At 34.6% G+C, this 21,270-nt stretch overlaps 2 protein-coding genes and 1 pseudogene across 2 annotated transcripts; all 3 read left to right on the forward strand.

Moving 5' to 3' along the window:
• The first annotated feature begins 889 nt into the window (after window positions 1–889).
• Window positions 890–1,834, forward strand: LOC125409234 (olfactory receptor 5W2-like). The gene has a single exon (XM_048448083.3). It carries the CDS (start codon window positions 890–892, stop codon window positions 1,832–1,834), a length of 945 nt encoding a protein of 314 aa, XP_048304040.3.
• A 4,829-nt stretch (window positions 1,835–6,663) lies between these two features.
• LOC125409296 (olfactory receptor 10AG1-like) lies at window positions 6,664–7,611 on the forward strand (annotated as a pseudogene).
• A 10,910-nt stretch (window positions 7,612–18,521) lies between these two features.
• Window positions 18,522–20,802, forward strand: LOC125409355 (olfactory receptor 10AG1-like). Its single transcript, XM_048448330.3, has 2 exons — window positions 18,522–18,546; window positions 19,874–20,802. Exon 2 carries the CDS (start codon window positions 19,903–19,905, stop codon window positions 20,800–20,802), a length of 900 nt encoding a protein of 299 aa, XP_048304287.2. The 5' UTR covers window positions 18,522–18,546; window positions 19,874–19,902.
• Window positions 20,803–21,270: the final 468 nt, after the last annotated feature.

Here is a 21,270-nt window from a genome sequence, read left to right on the forward strand (position 1 = left end):
AATGCCCTGGGTTAAATAGTTAAATATCTAGGAGCTACCAGAGACTCTCCTTGGGCAGATGAAGAGAGCCCATTAAGCTAGGTCTTCCTTCTCTTTCTGCCCCATATGCACTACTGTCAGATAAAGCAGGGATTGGTGAATCCCTTCAGTTACTGGTGTGTATGAGGGGGAAAGCTGCTAGGCGTGTAGTAGTAAAAACTCTGGATCTTTGTCAATTTCCAATATTATATATAATAATCTATTTTAAAATCAAGCTTAAGGCGAATGCAAAATAAAAGTTTGTTGTTGTTGTTGTTGTTGTTCTGTTTTTATACCGCATGTCTTTAGTCAGAATACTCACCTGTGCATAGGAGACACTTGGCTGATGAGAACAGGCCATAAGGAAACCTGAATCAGGTATAGTGACATAAAAAGCCTATTAGGATTATTCAGTAACCTAATCTATATTCTATAACTGGCAGAAAACTCTTCACAGCCATCATGATTGTTTTTTAAGAAAATAATAAGATTCATTTTTTTTTGTCGCATGAGTACTCCAAAACACAGAAGGTCTGATTTCCCTGAATTCCCTGATGTCACTTTGACTTCAAAATACTTCTGTCAGTCAAACATGACAAAACGTGATTCACAATAATTAGGGAACTTGTAGAAAACAGCTCATTACGTGAATCTCAAGGAAATGAGATCAAATTTTCCAAACAGACTAGCTGAGATGTTAGTGCTTAAATCATTCAACCAAAAAACATCTTTAAACTGACTGATGACTCTCTTATAGTAAAATAGTAACATCTGAAGCCAATCATATTCTGTCTTACAGGTGCACTGTTCACACTCAGAAAGCAAAATATACACTTTGCATCCTCTTGAACATTTTCTAAACAATCCGGAAATGCAAAGAAGAATGGAGAGGGAAAATTGCTCTGCCTTTACTGAGTTCATATTAATGGGAATTACCAATAACTATGAGGTAAAAGTGGTCCTGTTCACACTATTTCTACTGGTTTATCTCATTAACCTTGTGGGAAACCTTGGACTGATTGTCTTAATTAAAGTGGATACCCAGCTTCAAACTCCTATGTACTTTTTCCTCAGTAACCTCTCTTTCTGTGACCTCTGCTATTCCACAGCAGTTGGGCCCAAGATGCTGAAGGACATATTTAGCAATGACAAATCAATTCCTTTTTTTGGCTGTGCTCTGCAATTCTTCATTGCCTGCACATTTGTAGATTCAGAATGCATACTGCTAGCAGTGATGGCCTTTGACCGGTACCAAGCCATTAGCAACCCCTTACTCTACACAGTGAACATGTCCAGCAGCCTGTGCTCCTTGCTCATGGCTGGGGTTTATCTTGTAGGTGTGGCAGACTCTTTGATACACACAACATTGACATTCCACTTATGCTTCTGTGGGTCTAATGAAATAGATCATTTCTTTTGTGATATCCCTCCAATCTTACTACTGTCCTGCTCAGACACACAGGTCAATGAATTAGCAATATTCACAATTTTTGGGTTTATTGAACTGAGCACCATCTCAGGAGTTCTTGTCTCTTATGGTTACATCATCTCATCAGTCCTGAAGATCCGCTCTTCTGAGGGGAGAGTTAAAGCCTTCTCCACCTGTGCCTCTCACCTGACTGCAGTTGCAATTTTCCAAGGAACTGTGCTCTTCATGTATTTCAGGCCAAGTTCTTCCTATTCCCTTGATCAAGACAAAATGAGCTCACTGTTCTATATCCTTGTGATTCCCATGCTGAACCCTCTGATTTATAGCCTGAGGAACAAGGATGTGAAAGAAGCCCTGAACAAACTGAAAAATAAAATATGCAATTAAATAACTACTTTAAGTTTCGACATGTCTCATGTAGGGTCATTTTGTTTTTCTAAAAATTATGTCACATGAAAAAAATGGAATTTTATTTAATATTTACTTAAATTTATAAGGAAATTAGTATTTATTTTACTGTTAAATCACAGGAAAATTGATCTCCAAATGTTACAGTACTTTCTTTTTAAAATATATAAGTGCCTGTGTGTGTGCACATGTGTGTGCAGATGTATCCACTCACACATATATGAGTGAATGTGTACATGCAAATGTACTGTTTTCTTAATTCTATTATTTAGAATTTAAAGGACTGCATAATCCAACAAAATTATTTTATGAAAATTTGCAAGATAAAATCTCTTAGAATTTAACAGATATAGTAAACGCTCTATTATTTACTGTGGTTTTTGTCCTGGACATTATATTCTTTTCCTGTTGTATCTCTAAGTCTCATCCTTGCTACCTATTTACCAATAATTCACAACATATGTTTAAGTCCAAATATAATGCTATAAAAGGCTATGTAGCTAACACTGCACAGTAGTTATTGCACAGAGTACCCTGTATCTTGACACACTTTTTTGTCTTTACCACTAAAAGTACTCACCAAAGATAATGATAATACAGGATACTTGTGTAAAAGTTCACTATATTAACATTGGAACTGCTCACTTTATATTTTAGTTTTACAAAGAAGTGTTAATGATGATCTTTATAAATTGGTTAAAATGGAGTAATAATATTAAGAGACTCAAAAATTAGTACGTCTGAAATTAAGTAGATGTAGTAACTACTTTGGCACGAACTGAAGTTCCCCCCATCCTCACTTCCTGTGCCTCAAAAACTATCCATAAAAATTAAGTTTCTTGTAGAGTTCAGAATTCTCCCTTCAACTGAAGAAACTCTGTCGAATAATGATTAAGTTAGATGATTTCTAGGATCTTTTGCAAGTATCTATTTTCTGCTTGGAATTCTCTGTTATTATAAATTTTGAATGTATTCCTATACAAACTTCATAATATTTGTAAAAATATTTTCCTTAATAAAATTAGTGTTTTGTCTGTGTATGAAAGAATTGATTTAAATCCTATTAAGTTTTATTTGAAATAATGGCAATGGTGATATCAGTGATGTAATATTAATTTCACAAAGTCAATTACTTTCAAATTGGCCATGTAATAGCCTGTTAAATGGATTTAGAAATTCTTGAGCACATAGTTGATGTGAATATTTCAATATTTTAATGCTGAAGTAGTTAAAGCTTATAAATTAGTGAAGCATGCTGAATCATGTAGAAAATGACTACAGTTCATTTTCTAACTAAATCTGATTTTTGACAATAAACATGTATGAAATGTTCTGTAATCACTGTCATACTAATTTGTATAACTGCATGAAAGCATCTATTCTTTCTAAACATGTCAAAGCAGAGTCACCCAAAAACACAATTGCTAGATACTTTTGTCTGAGACAGAATTTCTCTACTATGAAGCTCTGGCTGTTGTGAAACTTAATGTGTAGACCAGAATGGCCCAGATTACATGGAGATCCTCCTGCCTCTTCCTCCTGAATGTTAAAAGAAGTGAGCCACCATGCTTACTCCATCTCTAGCTTCTGCCTATGCAGAAATAGTGATTAAATACATTCTATAACATGTAAGAAATTTTCTCACACAGAACCAGTTACTGTAGAATAAAATTTCAAATATTAATATTATCACATACTACTTAAGAAATAACATCATCTAGCTTTGCTTGAAATTTGCTGCAATCTTGTGACTAAAATTAAATTTTACATTGGGACTTCTGTATGGAAACTCTGAATATCATTTCTAGTTTTGATGAATCTAAAAATAATGAACATATTCCATCACAGTCCACTAATCTGCATTCCCTTTATAATCTTTATAATAAAGCAGGGTTGTGGCTAAGGATGATTCATGATGATGATCAAATAACTGTTCAAATGCTCAAACTGACAAAGAATGCAGTAATCTCAGCTCTGAATAAAAAAATTATATTGGTTTTTGGTAAAATTGTTGTATTTTATCTCATTATAAAGAGTGTTAAGTTTATATATATGCAATATACTATTACAATAGTTTTAAAGTTCATTTCAAAAGAATCACCTAAAAACACAACAGATTAAAAATTTAAAAACCAAGAAGAGAAGAAGAGGGAAGAGGAGAAGAAGAAAAAGAAAAAGAAAGCATATATTTGCAGTATTTTGGATGTCATATCAAGCCTGTGAGTGTCAGAAAAAATAGCTCATTTCAATTATAAAGTGCAATAGGGAAATAGATGTTCCCCAGGGTAGAGAACCAGTAGTACTTAAAGAACTCTCTTTATTCTGACACTGAATATGTTGGAGAATGTAGATAGACTCTGAAAAAAAATAATTTATTTGATTTAATTTATTTTTACTCTTTCTTTCATTTTATAGAATCCAATAAAGGTAAGTAGTTTATATATTTTGTTTTAAAATTTTAACATTAATTACTTTTGTATATTGCAGTTTATGCTTACAAATGGATGTTTGTTTATTATCAGTAAATGATCTATAGTAATAGAATATTTTAAAATATAGATTGATTTTCTTTTAAAATTCCACAACCCTGATTCATGAATGTCCATAGTCTTCTGGTTATAATTATTAAGAGATCAAATGAAGCCATAAGGCAAATAACTTTATAATATCAGGAGCACAGATACTAAAATTAGGATCAATATCATTTTTGTGGTTTTCATCATAATCACATAAATACTAACATGTATTAATAGAGTCCTGAGTTAATCATATACATAAATTTTTATATTTATCTATTCTTAAGACAGTATTTGTCAAAACAATATTTACATAATAACAAGACCGATTACAAAATTTTACTTGAGTTCAAATTCCATGCACCTACTGACAAAGGGCTTTTTCCTTTTGTTTGGTGCTTTTCCTGCATTATACTCAATTTAAAATAAATTGGAATGACTACATGAATGAAATTACATTAAGATATTGTAGGATACTATAGATACATGGGCATTTTTTGAGTAAATCACACTTGAAATCATACCATAGTTGTGCTACTATCCACAATCAAATGATTATCTGAGTAACTCAGTTGTAATACTGTGTGTATAATGACATTCATTTCTCCAAATCTCATTTATTTTCATTTATTTTTGGCTGATACATTGCAATTGTGAAAGTTTTGGGTACCATGCAGAGGTTTGATGTATGTTACTCCATAACATTAAAATTGGGATAATGTTCTCTCCTGAAGCATGTATAATTATTATGTTTAACATATTCAAATATTTCCTTAGGGTTGTTTAACAACAGTAAAATATAATTGACTATATTCACAGCTGTAGAATAGCAAAAAGCAACTTTTAATTTTAAGTAGAATTTAGTTCTGCTAATGAACCTTATCTTGTATCCCTCAAGTACTCATTCTCCAAGGTTTTTATAACTTATAAAATCTTCTCTTCTCTGAGACAATTTACACTGTTTGCTACAATGTTAGTATCAAACTTTAATAAATAGAATTTAGGTCAGTGGAAGACTATGGATATTTTAAGTAATTATTTTGTCCAGAATATAGTAAATGCAATAACACAGTAAATACCTATTTAAGTTGTGTGTTTGATGCGTGCATCTAAGTCACTGCCTACACTAATCACACTTAGCAATGACTGCTTATTTTGCTCTCTCTTGCAGTGAGTTATTCCATTTATCCTCCATATCATTTATAAAATAATATATAACAATATTGTTCCTACCAAAATGACTTTAGGAATACTGTTTCTGCAAGCGATAAAGGAAATAAAATCATTCTCTCAGACCCCCACTCCTATCCACTTAACATTGACAAATACAACTTTCAAAAAATTCATTGAGTAGGGGAGGTTTTGAATTCTAGCTGAATCCACATCTTACACCTTGAGGGATAGCATGATTGAAGCAGGTGCTTAGACTTAGCAATTTCCCAATAAGATACTAAACCACTTTTGTCAAATAATAAGTTTCCCCCACACATTAAATGCGGACATATTTTTTGAATGCTTACAATGCAGGTCTGGATATAAGGAAATAAAAATATATGTAATCCTACCAAGAACATCCACATACAATAACATATCAAAGAATGAACTAAAGAAAAGGAATTCATGAGTAGCTGAGAGGTTTAAGACCATCACATATGAAAGTAGCAGGAGACAATCTTACAATAAAGTAAGTAAACGTGCCTTTGGAATGTACACCTTCTCCGTAGTTATTACTGAGATTTTCTACACATACATCACCTCAGTCATTATCACTACTCAACATAAAATGTGAGCATAATTTGAGTGATGGTTTTGCAGATTTTACATTGAAGTTTAAATAATATTTTGTTGTATTCTATTGTTTGTTACTAATGCTTAAAGAATATTTGAAGTATTATGTTTCTTACTATCAGTTTTTAAGAATTAAGCAACCTAGTTCTGTAGATATTTAATCATTAAATTATCTTATACTGAAACTGGTGATTTGAAAATCAAGTAAATATAAGCTGAGGGTCACAGAAAACATATTTGAGTAATGAGTATAAACTCTAGTAGCCAAATTGAACATATTTCAAATTACCAATTATAGTCAGTTTAAGTGAATATTCCAAATTTTAAAAATTTCTTACAATAAAATTAATATAATTTCTTGAGAAGGACGAAATACGATGCTTTGCATAGGCATTTATTTACAGTGACAAATTCTTATAGAGAATGGAGTAATGAAAATGAAAGGTATTCTTGGATTGTAGAAATGGAAACCAATCTAAAGGCAAATGATTCAGACGAACTAAATCATTTCCACAGATGAAGTTTGAAGCAGAAAGCAACATTTCCACAGTAACCCAATTTGTCCTGCTGGGATTCGCTTCACTTCCCAACCTCCAAGGGATTCTGTCTGCAGTATTCTCCATCATTTACATGATTATACTCATTGGTAATTGCCTCATAATATTAATAACTAGACTTGACCCTACATTGCAAAAACCCATGTATTTTTTCCTGGCAAATTTTTCCACTCTGGAAGTCTGTTACGTATCAGTGACTGTCCCAAGGATTCTCTTCAACATTTGGACCCAGGATAGAAACATTTCTGTGCTGACTTGTGCCGTGCAGATGTGCTTCTTTCTTATGTTGGGAACAGATGAATGCTTTCTCCTGGCTGTGATGTCCTATGACCGCTATGTGGCCATCTGCAACCCTCTGCAGTATCCTCTGGTCATGAACTCGAGAAAATGCACTCAGCTGGCCGCAGGCTCCTGGCTCAGCGGCATCCCAATACAGATTGGCCAAACCTGTTGGATATTCTCTATGCATTTCTGAAGTTCTAACCAAATAGTCCACTTCTTCTGTGACATACCCCCCATTCTCAAGCTGGCATGTGGAGACACTTCAGTGCACGAACTGTCTGTATATTTGATTGTGATGGTGGTGGCTGCGCTCCCCTTTATGTTGGTGCTTACATCCTACAGTAAAATCATTGCCACCATTCTAAGGTTACCTACAGGCAAAGGGCGGGCAAAAGCCTTCTCCACATGTTCTTCCCATTTGCTGGTGGTGGTTCTGTTTTATGGATCTGGTGCCATTACTTACTTGAGACCAAAGTCCATGCATTCTCCAGGAACTGACAAACTGCTGTCTCTGTTCTACACCATTGTGACTCCCATGTTCAATCCACTCATATACAGCCTTAGGAACAAGGAGGTGATTGCGGCCCTGAGAAAGCTAAAGCTGCAAAAGTAGGGCCGTGTGTTAGCATCAGATTGTTGTATTTCCTTGAATTACTGGTAACTCACACATTTTGTAATGTTTCATCCTCATATTGAGAAGGAAAACACTTCCATTTTATAATGCATTTTTAAACATATTTTCTAGCTCACTTTAGTGTATTTATATGTTCATTAGGCAAGTTTTTTCATCCTCAGTGAACCATCTTGGAAAAATTATTTATTTTTAAAAGCAAAATTTAATATTTCATATTTTTTGTTTTAAGTATGCAGGTAGAATTCAAATTTTTACTTCCATACCCTAAAGTTAATAGATTTTTTAACATATTCATGTCTATATTTTCTGGGTCTTCTATGGTTCTGAAGCATATAGGGCAGTAGAAATAGAGTAATGAATGCTTATTGAGTAAGTGTGTAAGTGATGACTGAATTATCAGAAAGTCTTCCTGACACTCAGAAAAGATCTGGAAAAAACTACAGTTGCTATTTGAGTTTATTTATTTAAGCGATTCTGCTCCACTATTGAATAATTCCATCGCAATACCAAAGGAAAAGCTGAGACCCACATCCTTTCCACTAATTAGTATGAGATCACTTTATAGATAACACAACACTGTAAACATACACAATATTTTTGAGTATATTTTCTCCTTTATTATCATAATCCTAGATTACTTTACTATGAAGTCCTGCTGTTGTTATTCTTGCTGCTGATGTTCTTACTTTTTTAAACTGCAATTCACAGACCTACACCTTTACCTCTCCATGTTTACAATAATGGATTCCCTGAATTTACGTGTGAATGCAAGAACTTGAGTTATTTCAGGATCTGCTTAAGTCCAAACAGTTATATGGTATCTGCCAATATGTGCTTTCATTCTTTTACCCCTGATTAGGGAGTTGCTAAAATTATGTAGCCTTTGAACAGCTTTGCATGGGAAAATTGAACATTCAGCAACATAACCGTCCATTTTCATTTATCTCATCCCAGATTTGCAAATTTGCAACTCGTTTTGAAGAAGGTTGTGTCTTTTTCTGAAGTGGTGACATTCTTACTAAATTGTCCCTGCTCAGTCAATGACCTTCAGACCATCAGTGCATGTGCAGACAAACAGCCAAGTTAAATTTAATGTTAAAAGGATGGAATAAGAACAGAAGGATGATGCTTTAGATGGAGTAAAGTGTCATCAAGTGTTTCAGGGGTAAGCGTGAATAATAGAATTAAAGTAAACACAGAACATGTCATATATGTATGCAATTGGTGAAAAGGGCTGTTAAACTGAAAAAATAAAAATGAACTCATTTAAATATTTTAATGTGCTATTTATTTTTGCATTTCTGTTTCATATTAAAGGAATAATGTTTAAGAGATGGTAATACAAAATAGAATGAATAAATCAGAGGCCACACACATGTGTAATTGCACAGTAAAGTGACAATATATTTAAGTATTAAAGCTTAAGCTCTAGAATCAGGAAAAATAGCTAAAAATTGCAAAGTGTGTCATCTAAAATATAATGCATAAAAATAAATGGTTTAGCTGGTTATTAACAAAAGTTACAGAGTTGATTCCTAAGATAGCATTTCTTTAAACACTGGGAAATGTTTCAAAATTAATTATATAACAAAACGTATGTTCACATAATAATATTTTTCCAAATTCCTAGTTACAGATGAGACTCCATGATAAATAAATATGTAAAATATTTGAATTTAAACTCTACTACAAGTCTCAGAAATACCTAATAAAATATGATTAGCATCATTAACCATTCATGTCCATATAGCCCTAATTAATGGCTGTAAATAGTGAAAAATAAGTTACAAATGATAGACACAAAACTGGAAAAATATATGAATTTTGTATATTGATAACATTCAATAAATATCTATAAAATGCCTCTTTAACATATTTGTTTCTGTATCTAAACTTAGTATTTTACTTCCATAAAACACTCATTTGACTAGATTAAACATCCTCTCTTATTGTGTTTTTGAACTATTTTCCACGTGGTTATGTCTACATAAAGATTTAGCATATGCATTCGGTAATTTATATTCATTACAAAATGAGAAAACACTATTCTGGTTAAATTGATCTGATCATTGATTAAGAATGTCATTCAATAACTTTCTGAAACTTTAGATTTGATGAACTGAGGGATACTAAAAGCAGAAATTGTCTGGTCCTCTGAAGTGGTGACCAAAAACTTGCTCTGTCAAAAAACCCTGATTGTTGTGGTTTTGGTGACTAAATTTACAAAAGGAATAGTGTAAAGATAGTGTGTATGCTTTTTGCAATTTTTACCCATAAAGTGCATAATTGGCACATCTATTATCATCCACTACTCTTTCAAAACTTTATGTTATAATGTGAGGAATAAAAAGGTCTGACTTGACCACAAGTCATAGAGAAGGAAGAGTCAGGCTGAAGATCACATAGCTACTTCAATAATGCTAAATCTTTGATACCTCTTTATCAATGATAGAAAAATTTAAAAAATTATATTAAGGCATTTTATATTTGTCACCAATTGAATGAATTTCTCACTTAATTCATAAATCATTTAAAGATATAGTATGTTTAATTATTCATACAAAATATCACTTTTTGGTTTATTATGACATGGTTTATTCTCTATTTGTTTTTTCTTGAAAATGGTTTCTGTTGTCCTGGAATTAACTCTGTCCTAGAACCAGGCTGGCCTAGAACTCATAAATATCACTCTGCCTCTGCCTCCCAGGCCTGGGATTAAACACATGTGGTACCACACCCGGCACTGTTTACTATTTTAAAAAAAAACAGTCAGGTGATGGTGGTGCAGGCCTTTAATCTTAGAACTTGCGAGGCAGAAGCAGGCGGATCTCTTTAAGTTTAAGGCAAATCTAGTCGAAAAGATCTAGTTTCAGTACAGGCACAAAAGCTATTCAGAGAAACTGTTTCAAAAAACATAAATACATACATACATGCATACACACACACATGTGTGTATGCATGTATGCATGTATGTATGTAAAATCCCTGAGTTTTGCATATGATGAGGAGTCCACATAAGTTCAAAAATTAGCAAACAGTAATGGAAACTGAACAGTCAACTACTGAACCACCCATGGGTCAAGTAAGAAATAAAGAAAGAAATTAAAGCCTTCCTTGAATTTAATGAAAATAAAGACACAACATACTCGACCCTATGGGACACTATGAAAGCACTGCTAAGAGGAAAGTTCATAGCACTAAGTGCCCAATTAAAGAAAACGGAGAAAGCATACATTGGAGACTTAACAGCACACCTGAAAGCTCTAGAAAAAAAAGAAGCAGACTCACCCAGGAAAAGTAGAAGACTGGACATAATCAAACAAAAAATATTCCAGGATAAAAATAAATTTAAACAATTCGTAGCCTCAAACCCAGCCTTACAGAAAGTAATAGAAGGAAAATCGCAATCCAACATTGCCATCACTGCGTACAATAACCCAGACATCTAACTACCCTTCACAACCACAACTCAAAGAAGAGAAACACACATACTCTACTATACACACACAAAAAAAAATAATGGCCGGAATCAACAACCACTGGTCATTAATATCACTTAATATTAATGGACTCAACTCACCTATAAAAAGGAACAGAATAAGAGATTGGATACGAAAACAGGATCCAACATTCTGCTGTTTACAAGAAACACACCTCAACCACAAAGATAGACATCTACTCAGAGTAAAGGGCTGGGAAAAGGTTTTCCAAGCAAACGGACCTAAGAAACAAGCGGGTGTGGCCATACTAATATCTAACAAAATTGACTTCAAACTAAAATCAATCAGAAGAGATGGAGATGGACATTTCATACTCATAACAGGAACAATTCATCAGGAGGAAGTCCCAATCCTGAATATCTATGCCCCTAATATAAAAGCACACACTTATGTAAAAGAAAAACTTTTAGAATTCAAGGCAATCATCACACCACACACACTAATAGTAGGAGACTTCAACACACCTCTCTCACCAATGGACAGGTCAATCAAACAGAAACTCAACAGAGAAATAAGAGAATTACTAGAGGTAATGAATCAAATGGACTTAACAGATATCTATAGAGTATTCCACCCAAATAGGAAAGAATATACCTTCTTCTCTGCAGCTCATGGAACCTTCTCAAAAATTGACCACATACTCGGTAACAAAGCAAACTTCCACAGATACAAAAAAATATTAGTAACCACCTGTGTCTTGTCGGATCACCACGGAAAAAAGTTAGAATTCAATAACAATTCGAATTCCAGAAAGCCTACAAATGCGTGGAAGTTGAACAGTCAACTACTGAATCATCCCTGGGTCAAGGAAGAAATAAAGAAAGAAATTAAAGTCTTCCTTGAATTTAATGAAAATAAAGACACAACATACTCAAACCTATGGGACACAATGAAAGCAGTTCTAAGAGGAAAGTTCATAGCACTAAGTGCCCAATTAAAGAAAATGGAGAAAGCACATATTGGAGACTTAACAGCACACCTGAAAGCTCTGGAAAAAAAAAGAAGCAGACTCTCCCAGGAGTAGTAGAAGACTGGAAATAATCAAACTGAGGGCTGAAATCAACAAAATAGACACACAGAAAACAATCCAAAAAATCAACGAAACAAAAAGTTGGTTCTTGGAGAAAATCAACAAGATTGACAAACCCCTAGCCAAACTAATCAAACGGCAGAGAGAGAACATGCAAATTAATAAGATCAGAAATGAAAAGAGGGACATAACCACAGTCACAGAGGAAATTCAGAGAATCATTAGATCTTACTACGAAAGTTTATATGCCACAAAGTTGGAAAATGTACAAGAAATGGATTGGTTTTTAGATAAATACCATTTACCAAAGTTAAATCAAGACCAGGTGAACAATAGACCTGTTAGTCACAAAGAATTAGAAGCGGTTATCAAAAACCTCCCGACCAAAAAAAGCCCAGGGCCAGATGGTTTCAATGAAGAATTCTACCAGACCTTCCAAGAAGAGCTGATACCTATACTCCTTAAGGTATTTCACAATATAGAAACAGAAGAGTCATTGCCAAACTCTTTTTACGAAGCTATAGTTACCCTGATACCAAAACCACATAAAGATACAACCAAGAAAGAGAATTACTGGCCAATCTCACTCATGAACATGAACGCAAAAATGTTCAACAAAATCCCGGCAAACCGATTCCAAGAACACATTAGAAAAATTATCCATTATGATCAAGTAGGCTTCATCCCAGAGATGCAGGGCTGGTTCAACATACGCAAATCTATCAATGTAATCCATCATATAAATAAACTGAAAGAAAAAAACCATATGATCATCCCATTAGATGTTGAAAAAGCATTTGACAAAATCCAACATCCCTTTATGATAAAGGTGTTGAAGAGATTGGGGATACAAGGATCATACATAAATATAATAAAAGCTTTTTACAGCAAGCCGACAGCTAACATCAAACTGAATGGAGAGAAACTCAAAACCATTCCATTGAAATCAGGAACAAGACAAGGCAGTCCACTCTACCCAAACCGCTTCAATATAGTGCTAGAAGTTCTAGCAATAGCAATACGACAACATAAGGGGATCAAGGGGATTCGAATTGGAAAGGAAGAAGTTAAACTCTCGTTATTTGCAGACGATATGATAGTATACATGAGCGACCCCAAAAACTCTACCAAAGAACTCCTACAGCTGATAAACACCTTTATTAATGTGGCAGGATACAAGATGAACTCCAAAAAATCAGTTGCCCTCCTATACACAAAGGATAAAGAAGCAGGGAGGGAAACCAGAGAAACTTCACCTTTCACGATAGCCACAAATAGCATAAAATATATTGGGATAACTCTGACCAAGGAAGTGAAAGACCTATTTGACAAGAACTTTAAGTCTTTGAAGAAAGAAATTGAGGAGGATACCAGAAAATGGAAAGAACTCCCTTGCTCTTGGATTGGGATGATCAACATAGTAAAAATGGAAATTCTACCAAGAGCAATCTATAGATTCAATGCAATCCCCATCAAAATCCCATCAAAATTCTTCACAGACCTTGAGAGAATAATAATTAATTTTATATGGAAAAACAAAAAACCCAGGATAGCCAAAACAATCTTATATAATATAGGAACTTCTGGAGGTATAACCATCCCTGACTTCAAACTCTATTACACAGCTACAGTATTGAAAACAACTTGGTACTGGCTTAAGAACAGAGAAGTCGACCTATGGAATCGAATAGAAGACCCGGATATTAACCCACAAACCTATGAACACTTGATTTTCGACAAGGGGGCTAAAGGTATGCAATGGAAGAAGGAAAGCATCTTTAACAAATGGTGCTGGCATAACTGGATGTCAACCTGTAGAAGAATGAAAGTAGATCCATATCTATCACCATGCACAAAAATCAAGTCCAAATGGATTAAAGACCTCAACATTAATCTGACCACTTTGAACCTGATAGAAGAGAAAGTGGGAAGTAGTCTACAAGACATAGGCACAAGAGACCACTTCCTAGGTAGAACCCCAGTAGCACAGACAATAAGAGAAACAATGAATAAATGGGACCTACTGAAACTGAGAAGCTTCTGTAAAGCAAAGGACACCATCAATAAGACAAAAAGGCTACCTTCTGACTGGGAGAAGATATTCACCAACCCCTCATCAGATAAAGGCCTGATCTCCAAAATATACAAAGAACTCAAGAAATTAGACACTAAATCTCTAATTAAACCAATTAAAAAATGGGGTGCTGATCTGAACAGAGAATTCTCAACAGAAGAACTTCGAATGGCCAAAAGACACTTAAGGTCATGCTCAACCTCCTTAGCGATCAGGGAAATGCAAATCAAAACAACTATGAGATACCATTTTACACCGGTCAGATTAGCTAAAGTCAAAAACACCAATGATAGCCTATGCTGGAGAGGATGTGGAGTGAGGGGAACTCTCATCCATTGTTGGTGGGAATGCAAACTTGTGCAGCCACTGTGGAAATCAGTGTGGCACTTTCTCAGGAAACTGGGAGTCAACCTCCCTCAAGACGCAGAAATTCCACTCTTGGGAATATACCCAAGAGATGCCATATCATACCACAAAAGCATTTGTTCAACTATGTTCATAGCAGTACTATTTGTAATAGCCAGAAACTGGAAACAACCTAGGTGCCCCTCAATAGAAGAATGGATAAAGAAGGTATGGAACATATATACATTAGAGTTCTACTCAGCAGTAAAAAAACAATGATATCTTGAACTTTGCATGCAAATGGATGGACATAGAAAACACTTTACTGAGTGAGATAACCCAAACCCAAAAAGAGGAATATGGTATATATTCACTCTTAAGCAGATTCTAGCCATAAACAAAGGACATTGAGCCTGTAGTTTGTGATCCTAGAGAAACCAAATAAGAAGGTGAACCCAAAGAAAAGCATATAATTATCCTCCTGGATATTGGAAGTAAAAGTTGGGAGCAGGGGTGTGGGGATGTATTGGGGGGAAGGGGAGATGGGGAGAGAGAAGGGAGAAGGGGAGGATTGGGGAGAGCTTGGGGGAATGGGATAATCGAGATGGAGGAAGGATGGATATGGGAGCAGGGAAGAAGCTATCCTAACCAAGGGAGCCATTTTAGGGCTGGCTAGAGTCTTGGCTCTAGAGGGGTTCCCAGGTGTCCAAGGGGATTTCTCCAACTAGTTCTGTGAGCCGCAAAGGAGAGGGTGCCTGAACTGGCCTTGTCCCATAGCCACACTGATGAATATCTTTCATATCACCATAGAACCTTCATCCAGCGATGGATGGAGATAGAGACTGAGACCCACATTGGAGCACTGGACTGAACTCCCAAGGTCCAATTGAGGAGCAGCAGGAGGGAGAACATGAGCAAGTAAGTAAGGACCACGAGGGGTGCGTCCACCCACTGAGACAATGGGACTGATCTAATGGGAGCTCACCAAGGCCAGCTGGACTGGGACTGATGGAGCATGTGATCAAACTGAACACTCTGAATGTGGCTGACAATGAGGGCTGACTGAGAAGCCAAGGACAATGGCACTGAGTTTTGATTTTACTGCATGGACTGGCCTTGTGGGAGCCTAGTCTGTTTGGATACTCACCTTCCTAGACCTGAAGGGAGGGGGGAGGACCTTGAACTTCCCATGGGGCAGGAAACCCTGACTGCTCTTAGGCCTGAAGAGGGTGGGGGAGAGGGAGTGGGAGAGGGGGAGGGAATTGGGAGGAGGGGAGAAGGTGGAAATTTTTAATAAATAAACAAAAAAATGAAAAAAATAGCAAACAAAATTAGTGTTACTGCTAAACTAAATTTACTCTCTGGGTCACTGTGAGTAAATACTAATGTATCTATGTTAAATGATTAGAAACAAGAAATAAAAACCATCTAGAAAACATGAAATCACTATTTGTCTAAAGGCTGATGCTGTGTTGTCTGAGTGAAAGATAATAACTACAATACTTCAGTATTACTAAGTATAAGTCTTTATGTTTTGAAACTTTAAAAATGTTTAAGTTATTTCAGTGTATTGTGTGTGTGTGTCTGTGTCTCTTTGTCTGTATATGTGCTGTTTGTGTTTCCCTGTCTGTGTGTCAATGAGTGTATATGTATGTTGTGTGTGTGTGTGTGTGTGTGTGTGTGTGTGTGGTTTGTGTGTTTGTAAGGTAATTGTGTTTCAGAAACATTGAACTTTGCTTGGTTATAGCCCATGAAGGAGCTCCTAACCAGAAAAGAGCTTTAATGCCTGCCCATCAGTAAAATCTTAGCTTAAAGCTGGAGCTTGTGAAATATAGCCAGATCATCATTTTCACTACTCTTCTGTCCATGCTAAAGGACAGGCAGTCTCTTAACATTATATTAAATCCACAAAAATCCTAAATTCTACTAGGTTTCAAAATGTTATTGTTTTTTTAAACTTTTTTATTTTAAAGACATTTTTTCTACATATATAAATTTCTATGAAAGGTATTTATACATTATTTTAAAGAACTGCACATAGTATTCAAATATGCAGGAGATGTGGTGTCTTTTCCCAATAGCAAACAATACATTTTTGGAAATTACTTTTACAAAATGATGATAATCTCTATGCAAAAATAAAAAATTGTATTAATTATTTTAAAAGATACAATATGCTGATGTGATCAAAGATCCCATTACTTGATAACTAAATAGTAGAAGCTGAAAAATGAAATAGATTAGTTCATTCCTCTACCAGCATCACAGGAGCTCTTTTTTGTAATAGATGCTAATTAATAAAGACTTCCAAAAATGGCGACATGCATAAAATAAGGGAATGTGGAATACTCAGTTAAGTAAGATACCTATATCACACCTACTCCTCTGAAGATTTTGCAGAAAATTGTAAACTAAAAAGTTGACATCAGATTCAAATCAGTCTCTTTTGAACGTAACAGAACTGTAACATACATGAACTCCTGGCAAATGGGACTGGGTGCACAAGATTTGGAAAAAGTCAAGACAACTGAACTTTCACGGTGGAACAGGAAAAGCTTCATGAAGCCGGAACCCTATCTGAGACATTGGTGCCAATTAAAGGCTGCTGGGGAATGAGGCATGCATTTATGTTCCAGTGATGTACTCAGGCAGGTATCTCATAGACATACAGAAATACCAACTTGACTCAGGGAAATAAGGGGGTTTGGGTTTTGAGAACAAAAAGTGGTTGTTGGGATGGGGAGACTGGAGAAGAAGGAGCGCAGAGTGGATCTGATCAAAACACATCAGCATGCACAACATTCGTAAAAATAACCTCCCTGGATATTATTTTGGTTGTACACTTCTCTTTAAATGACAAGGAGAATTAATATCTCAGTTAGAAGGTTGCATGGGAAAAGAGTTGCTCCCCAGGGTAGCAAATTTTATTACTTAAATAATATAGTTAGTTTATACTGAGACATTTGAAAAGGCAGTGAGAAACTGTTTTAAATAAACTTCATGAGCTAAAAACTATCTTTGCCTTTCTCATATTGAAGGCAAACAATAATGGTATGTATCATATTGTGTGTAGAATAAGATAGGTAAGTGTAAAATGAAATGGAATAAATACAAGGTTATATGTGCAGTATACAAACACCAAAAAATATTTAATTACAGAGAATTAGACAAAAATTTAATGCTTTATATTTGAAACACTGTGAGTCAGACTCTGTACATTTCTGGATATAATGGATACGTGAAAGAAATGGAAGGTACTCTAATGTAAATTAAGCTTGTATAATAAATATCACATTTTCACCAATATCTTCACTTACCTCTCAATATTTATTTAGGAAATAATCTGCTTAAGAAATAATCAAATATTTTATGTATTTTAAATATAGAAATAAGATCTCCAAAAAGCACAATTTTATGTAACCATTAAGTCAATCACGTAATGGATATTATCAAATTGATTTACAACCTATCATGCTTATGTTAAAATGTTTCTTTTGTTTTCCATGTTGCTTTTCTCTATTAGTTTTTTCCTTAAATTGGATTGCATCTCTGAGTGAAGAATGGTTATAGTGGTGAACAGGCACATAGAGAAAGCACAGTCTGAACTTGAAACCTTTCCCTTGTAACATCACCACTTACTAAAATTATACATGCTCTACCAACTCAGTTACCATATCTCCTATGAAGTGATCTATTTATCACTTTCTTCATTCTTCTTTTTTATTTTATCTGATTAGTTAATCATATGAGTTCTAAGGAAGGAAATTCTGATATCATACATTTATATATTACCATGATAAAACCAGGGTAAACTGTCAAACAAATATGCATATTTTCTTTATGATGACTATGGTTAAAATCAGAGTTTGTCTCATGTGTTATACAGCAGCACAATATAAATTTTTAACTCTCTGTTGTGCAATAGAAGTTTAGATTTTTACTTTTTATAAACCAATGAAAGATTCATATCCAGTGTCATCTCCTTCCATCTGCCCATGTCTCCCTGTATCCTGGCTCCGGACACTCTCTACTGCCACTATGGGGAGAACATATCTGAGGTTTTATTCAATTTCTATCACCATTTTCTAATAAAATTATAACAAAATTACAGGACGCTGAACATATTTTAACCAGTTTATTTTTCCTAGATTATTATAAAATTATACTTATACTTATGTTTTGAAGCTTGGTCCCTTTTCATTGACCACACTAACATTGTGGACAAATGGTGATGAGGATTCTCTTTATTGTGAGCTACTTAGTTTTATTTTCCTATTTTTCACAAGATAATATGAAAATAAAATGGTACATAGTAAAGAAAAATTACATTACGTACTACTTATACATGATTGAAGAGGAAGAAAATAATTCGGCCACATTCTTACTCTTAACCATTATCTAATAATGAACATGGATATATATGTAAGATGTTCTTAATGTGCAACTGGCAGGGGTCAAAACTTTCACCATGAACAGTAGCTTGATTTGGAGGATTGTTCATGTGAAATAAGCACTTTAATGTGTTAATATTTTATTCAGTAGCTTCATAAGTTAACTTTGCAAAACATTAAGCTATTTGTTACACATAATGTGTAGATAAAGCATACTATTAACATTTTAATCAATATTTAGGCATAAAAACAGAAAATAATAACATAAACACGAGCACATTAATGTGCACAAATACACACACACACACACACACACAACACACAAACAAATACACGCACTGTAACAATACTGAATGGAAAAAACAAAAATATGATGCTAGCAGGATTAGTGAGAAAAGTATTATTGAAAAAATTCAGATAAACACTACTGAACTTAAAAGTCTAAACAATATTTATGCCTGCTGATCCTATATAACTTGCATTGAAAGCAAAACAACTTTGAAAGAAATAATATTTAAAGGTATTTAATGGATTAATTCTATTTTGTTTTGTATTGAAATTCTACAGAACACAAGCCTAGAAAATAACTTGAAGAAACCACAGCAACATCATAGGACTTTCAGATATTGCATTTACAAATGAATTATACAATTTAAAGCATGTATCCTATCAATGCAAAAACAATAAAATATATATCAGAAAATGAAGATACAAGTTCTAAATCATTATTAATTATGAAAATATATTTGATTATACTTTTTAGAACAATGGAATCTAAACGTTTAATTATTAAAAAGAGACTTGTGCTCTCAGAAAACTATACATCAAGATAAATAGGCTAAAAATCAGAAGTGATGTCTATTTGTGCTTTAACATTTTCCATAGGTGAAACATGAGGGACTCAACGCCATAGAAAATGTTTCCACAGTGATGCAATTTGTTCTGATAGGATTTTTGGACCTTCCCAACCTCCAAGGATTTATATTTGCAGTGTTCTCTGCTGTTTATATAATTATCCTGACTGGAAATCTCCTCATAATAGTAATAACCAGTATGGACCCTGCTTTACAGAAACCCATGTATTTTTTCCTGGCAAATTTCTCCTCTCTGGAAATCTGTTACGTGTCAGTTACTGTCCCAAGGATTCTGTTCAACATTGAGATGCAGGACAGAAGCATTTCAGTGACGTCCTGTGCCACTCAGTTATGCTTCTTCCTTATTTTTGGAACTACTGAATGTGTGCTGCTGGCTGTAATGTCCTATGACCGCTATGTGGCCATTTGCAACCCTCTGCATTACATTCTGATCATGAACCCTACGAAGTGCACTCAGCTGGCAGTGGGATCCTGGCTTGGTGGCATTCCAATCCAGATAGGACAGACATGTCAGATTTTCTCTCTGCACTTCTGCAATTCTAATGAAATAGAACACTTCTTCTGTGACATACCCCCCATTCTCAAGCTAGCCTGTGGGGATACGTCAGTGCACGAGCTGTCTGTCTATGTGGTTGTTGTGGTGGTGGCCACACTCCCCTTCATACTGGTGCTTACATCCTACAGCAAAATCATTGCCACCATTCTGAGGTTGCCAACAGCCAAAGGGAGGGCAAAAGCCTTCTCCACATGTTCTTCCCATTTACTGGTGGTGGTTTTGTTCTATGGATCAGCTACAGTTACCTACTTGAGACCAAAATCCATGCATTCTCCTGGAACTGACAAACTGCTATCTCTGTTCTACACCATTGTGACTCCCATGTTCAATCCACTCATATACAGCCTCAGGAACAAGGAAGTGATTGCAGCTCTGAAAAGGTTGTTTTTTAAAGAATAGTGCTATCCATTTAGTATAAATGGTTTTTAACTTTTGTGGTTTTGATTTTAGAGTAGCATCTTAAATCTATTTATGCTTGTTATGAGAAGGCAATCACTTACTACTTTTGTTTATTTTGCAATTAAATATTATGAAATTTTGCATCATTTGTATATGTACTATCCACATTATCTATCTTCAATGATCTATGTCTAAGAAAAATATTTTCTCAATAAAAATTTTTAGTGTGGTTGCTTTTCCTCCGTGCAAAAAGAAACGAAAAGTAGACTGTTAGTGGATTTAATTTAAAGGAAAATTGCCTACTAAATATCCATTCACACATTTGTAGATATTCATCTTTTGTTCTGTACTATATAGAACAGTAGTTATCAACAACCAGTTATGACAGAATACTTCGACGTTTAAATAAGTGAATAACTAATATGTTAGTCTGCAAAAATTAATGTCCAAACAATATCTATGCACTCT

This window comes from Myodes glareolus, chromosome 6, assembly GCF_982192425.1.
Source record: "Myodes glareolus chromosome 6, mMyoGla1.1, whole genome shotgun sequence".
Lineage (NCBI taxonomy): Eukaryota > Metazoa > Chordata > Mammalia > Rodentia > Cricetidae > Myodes > Myodes glareolus.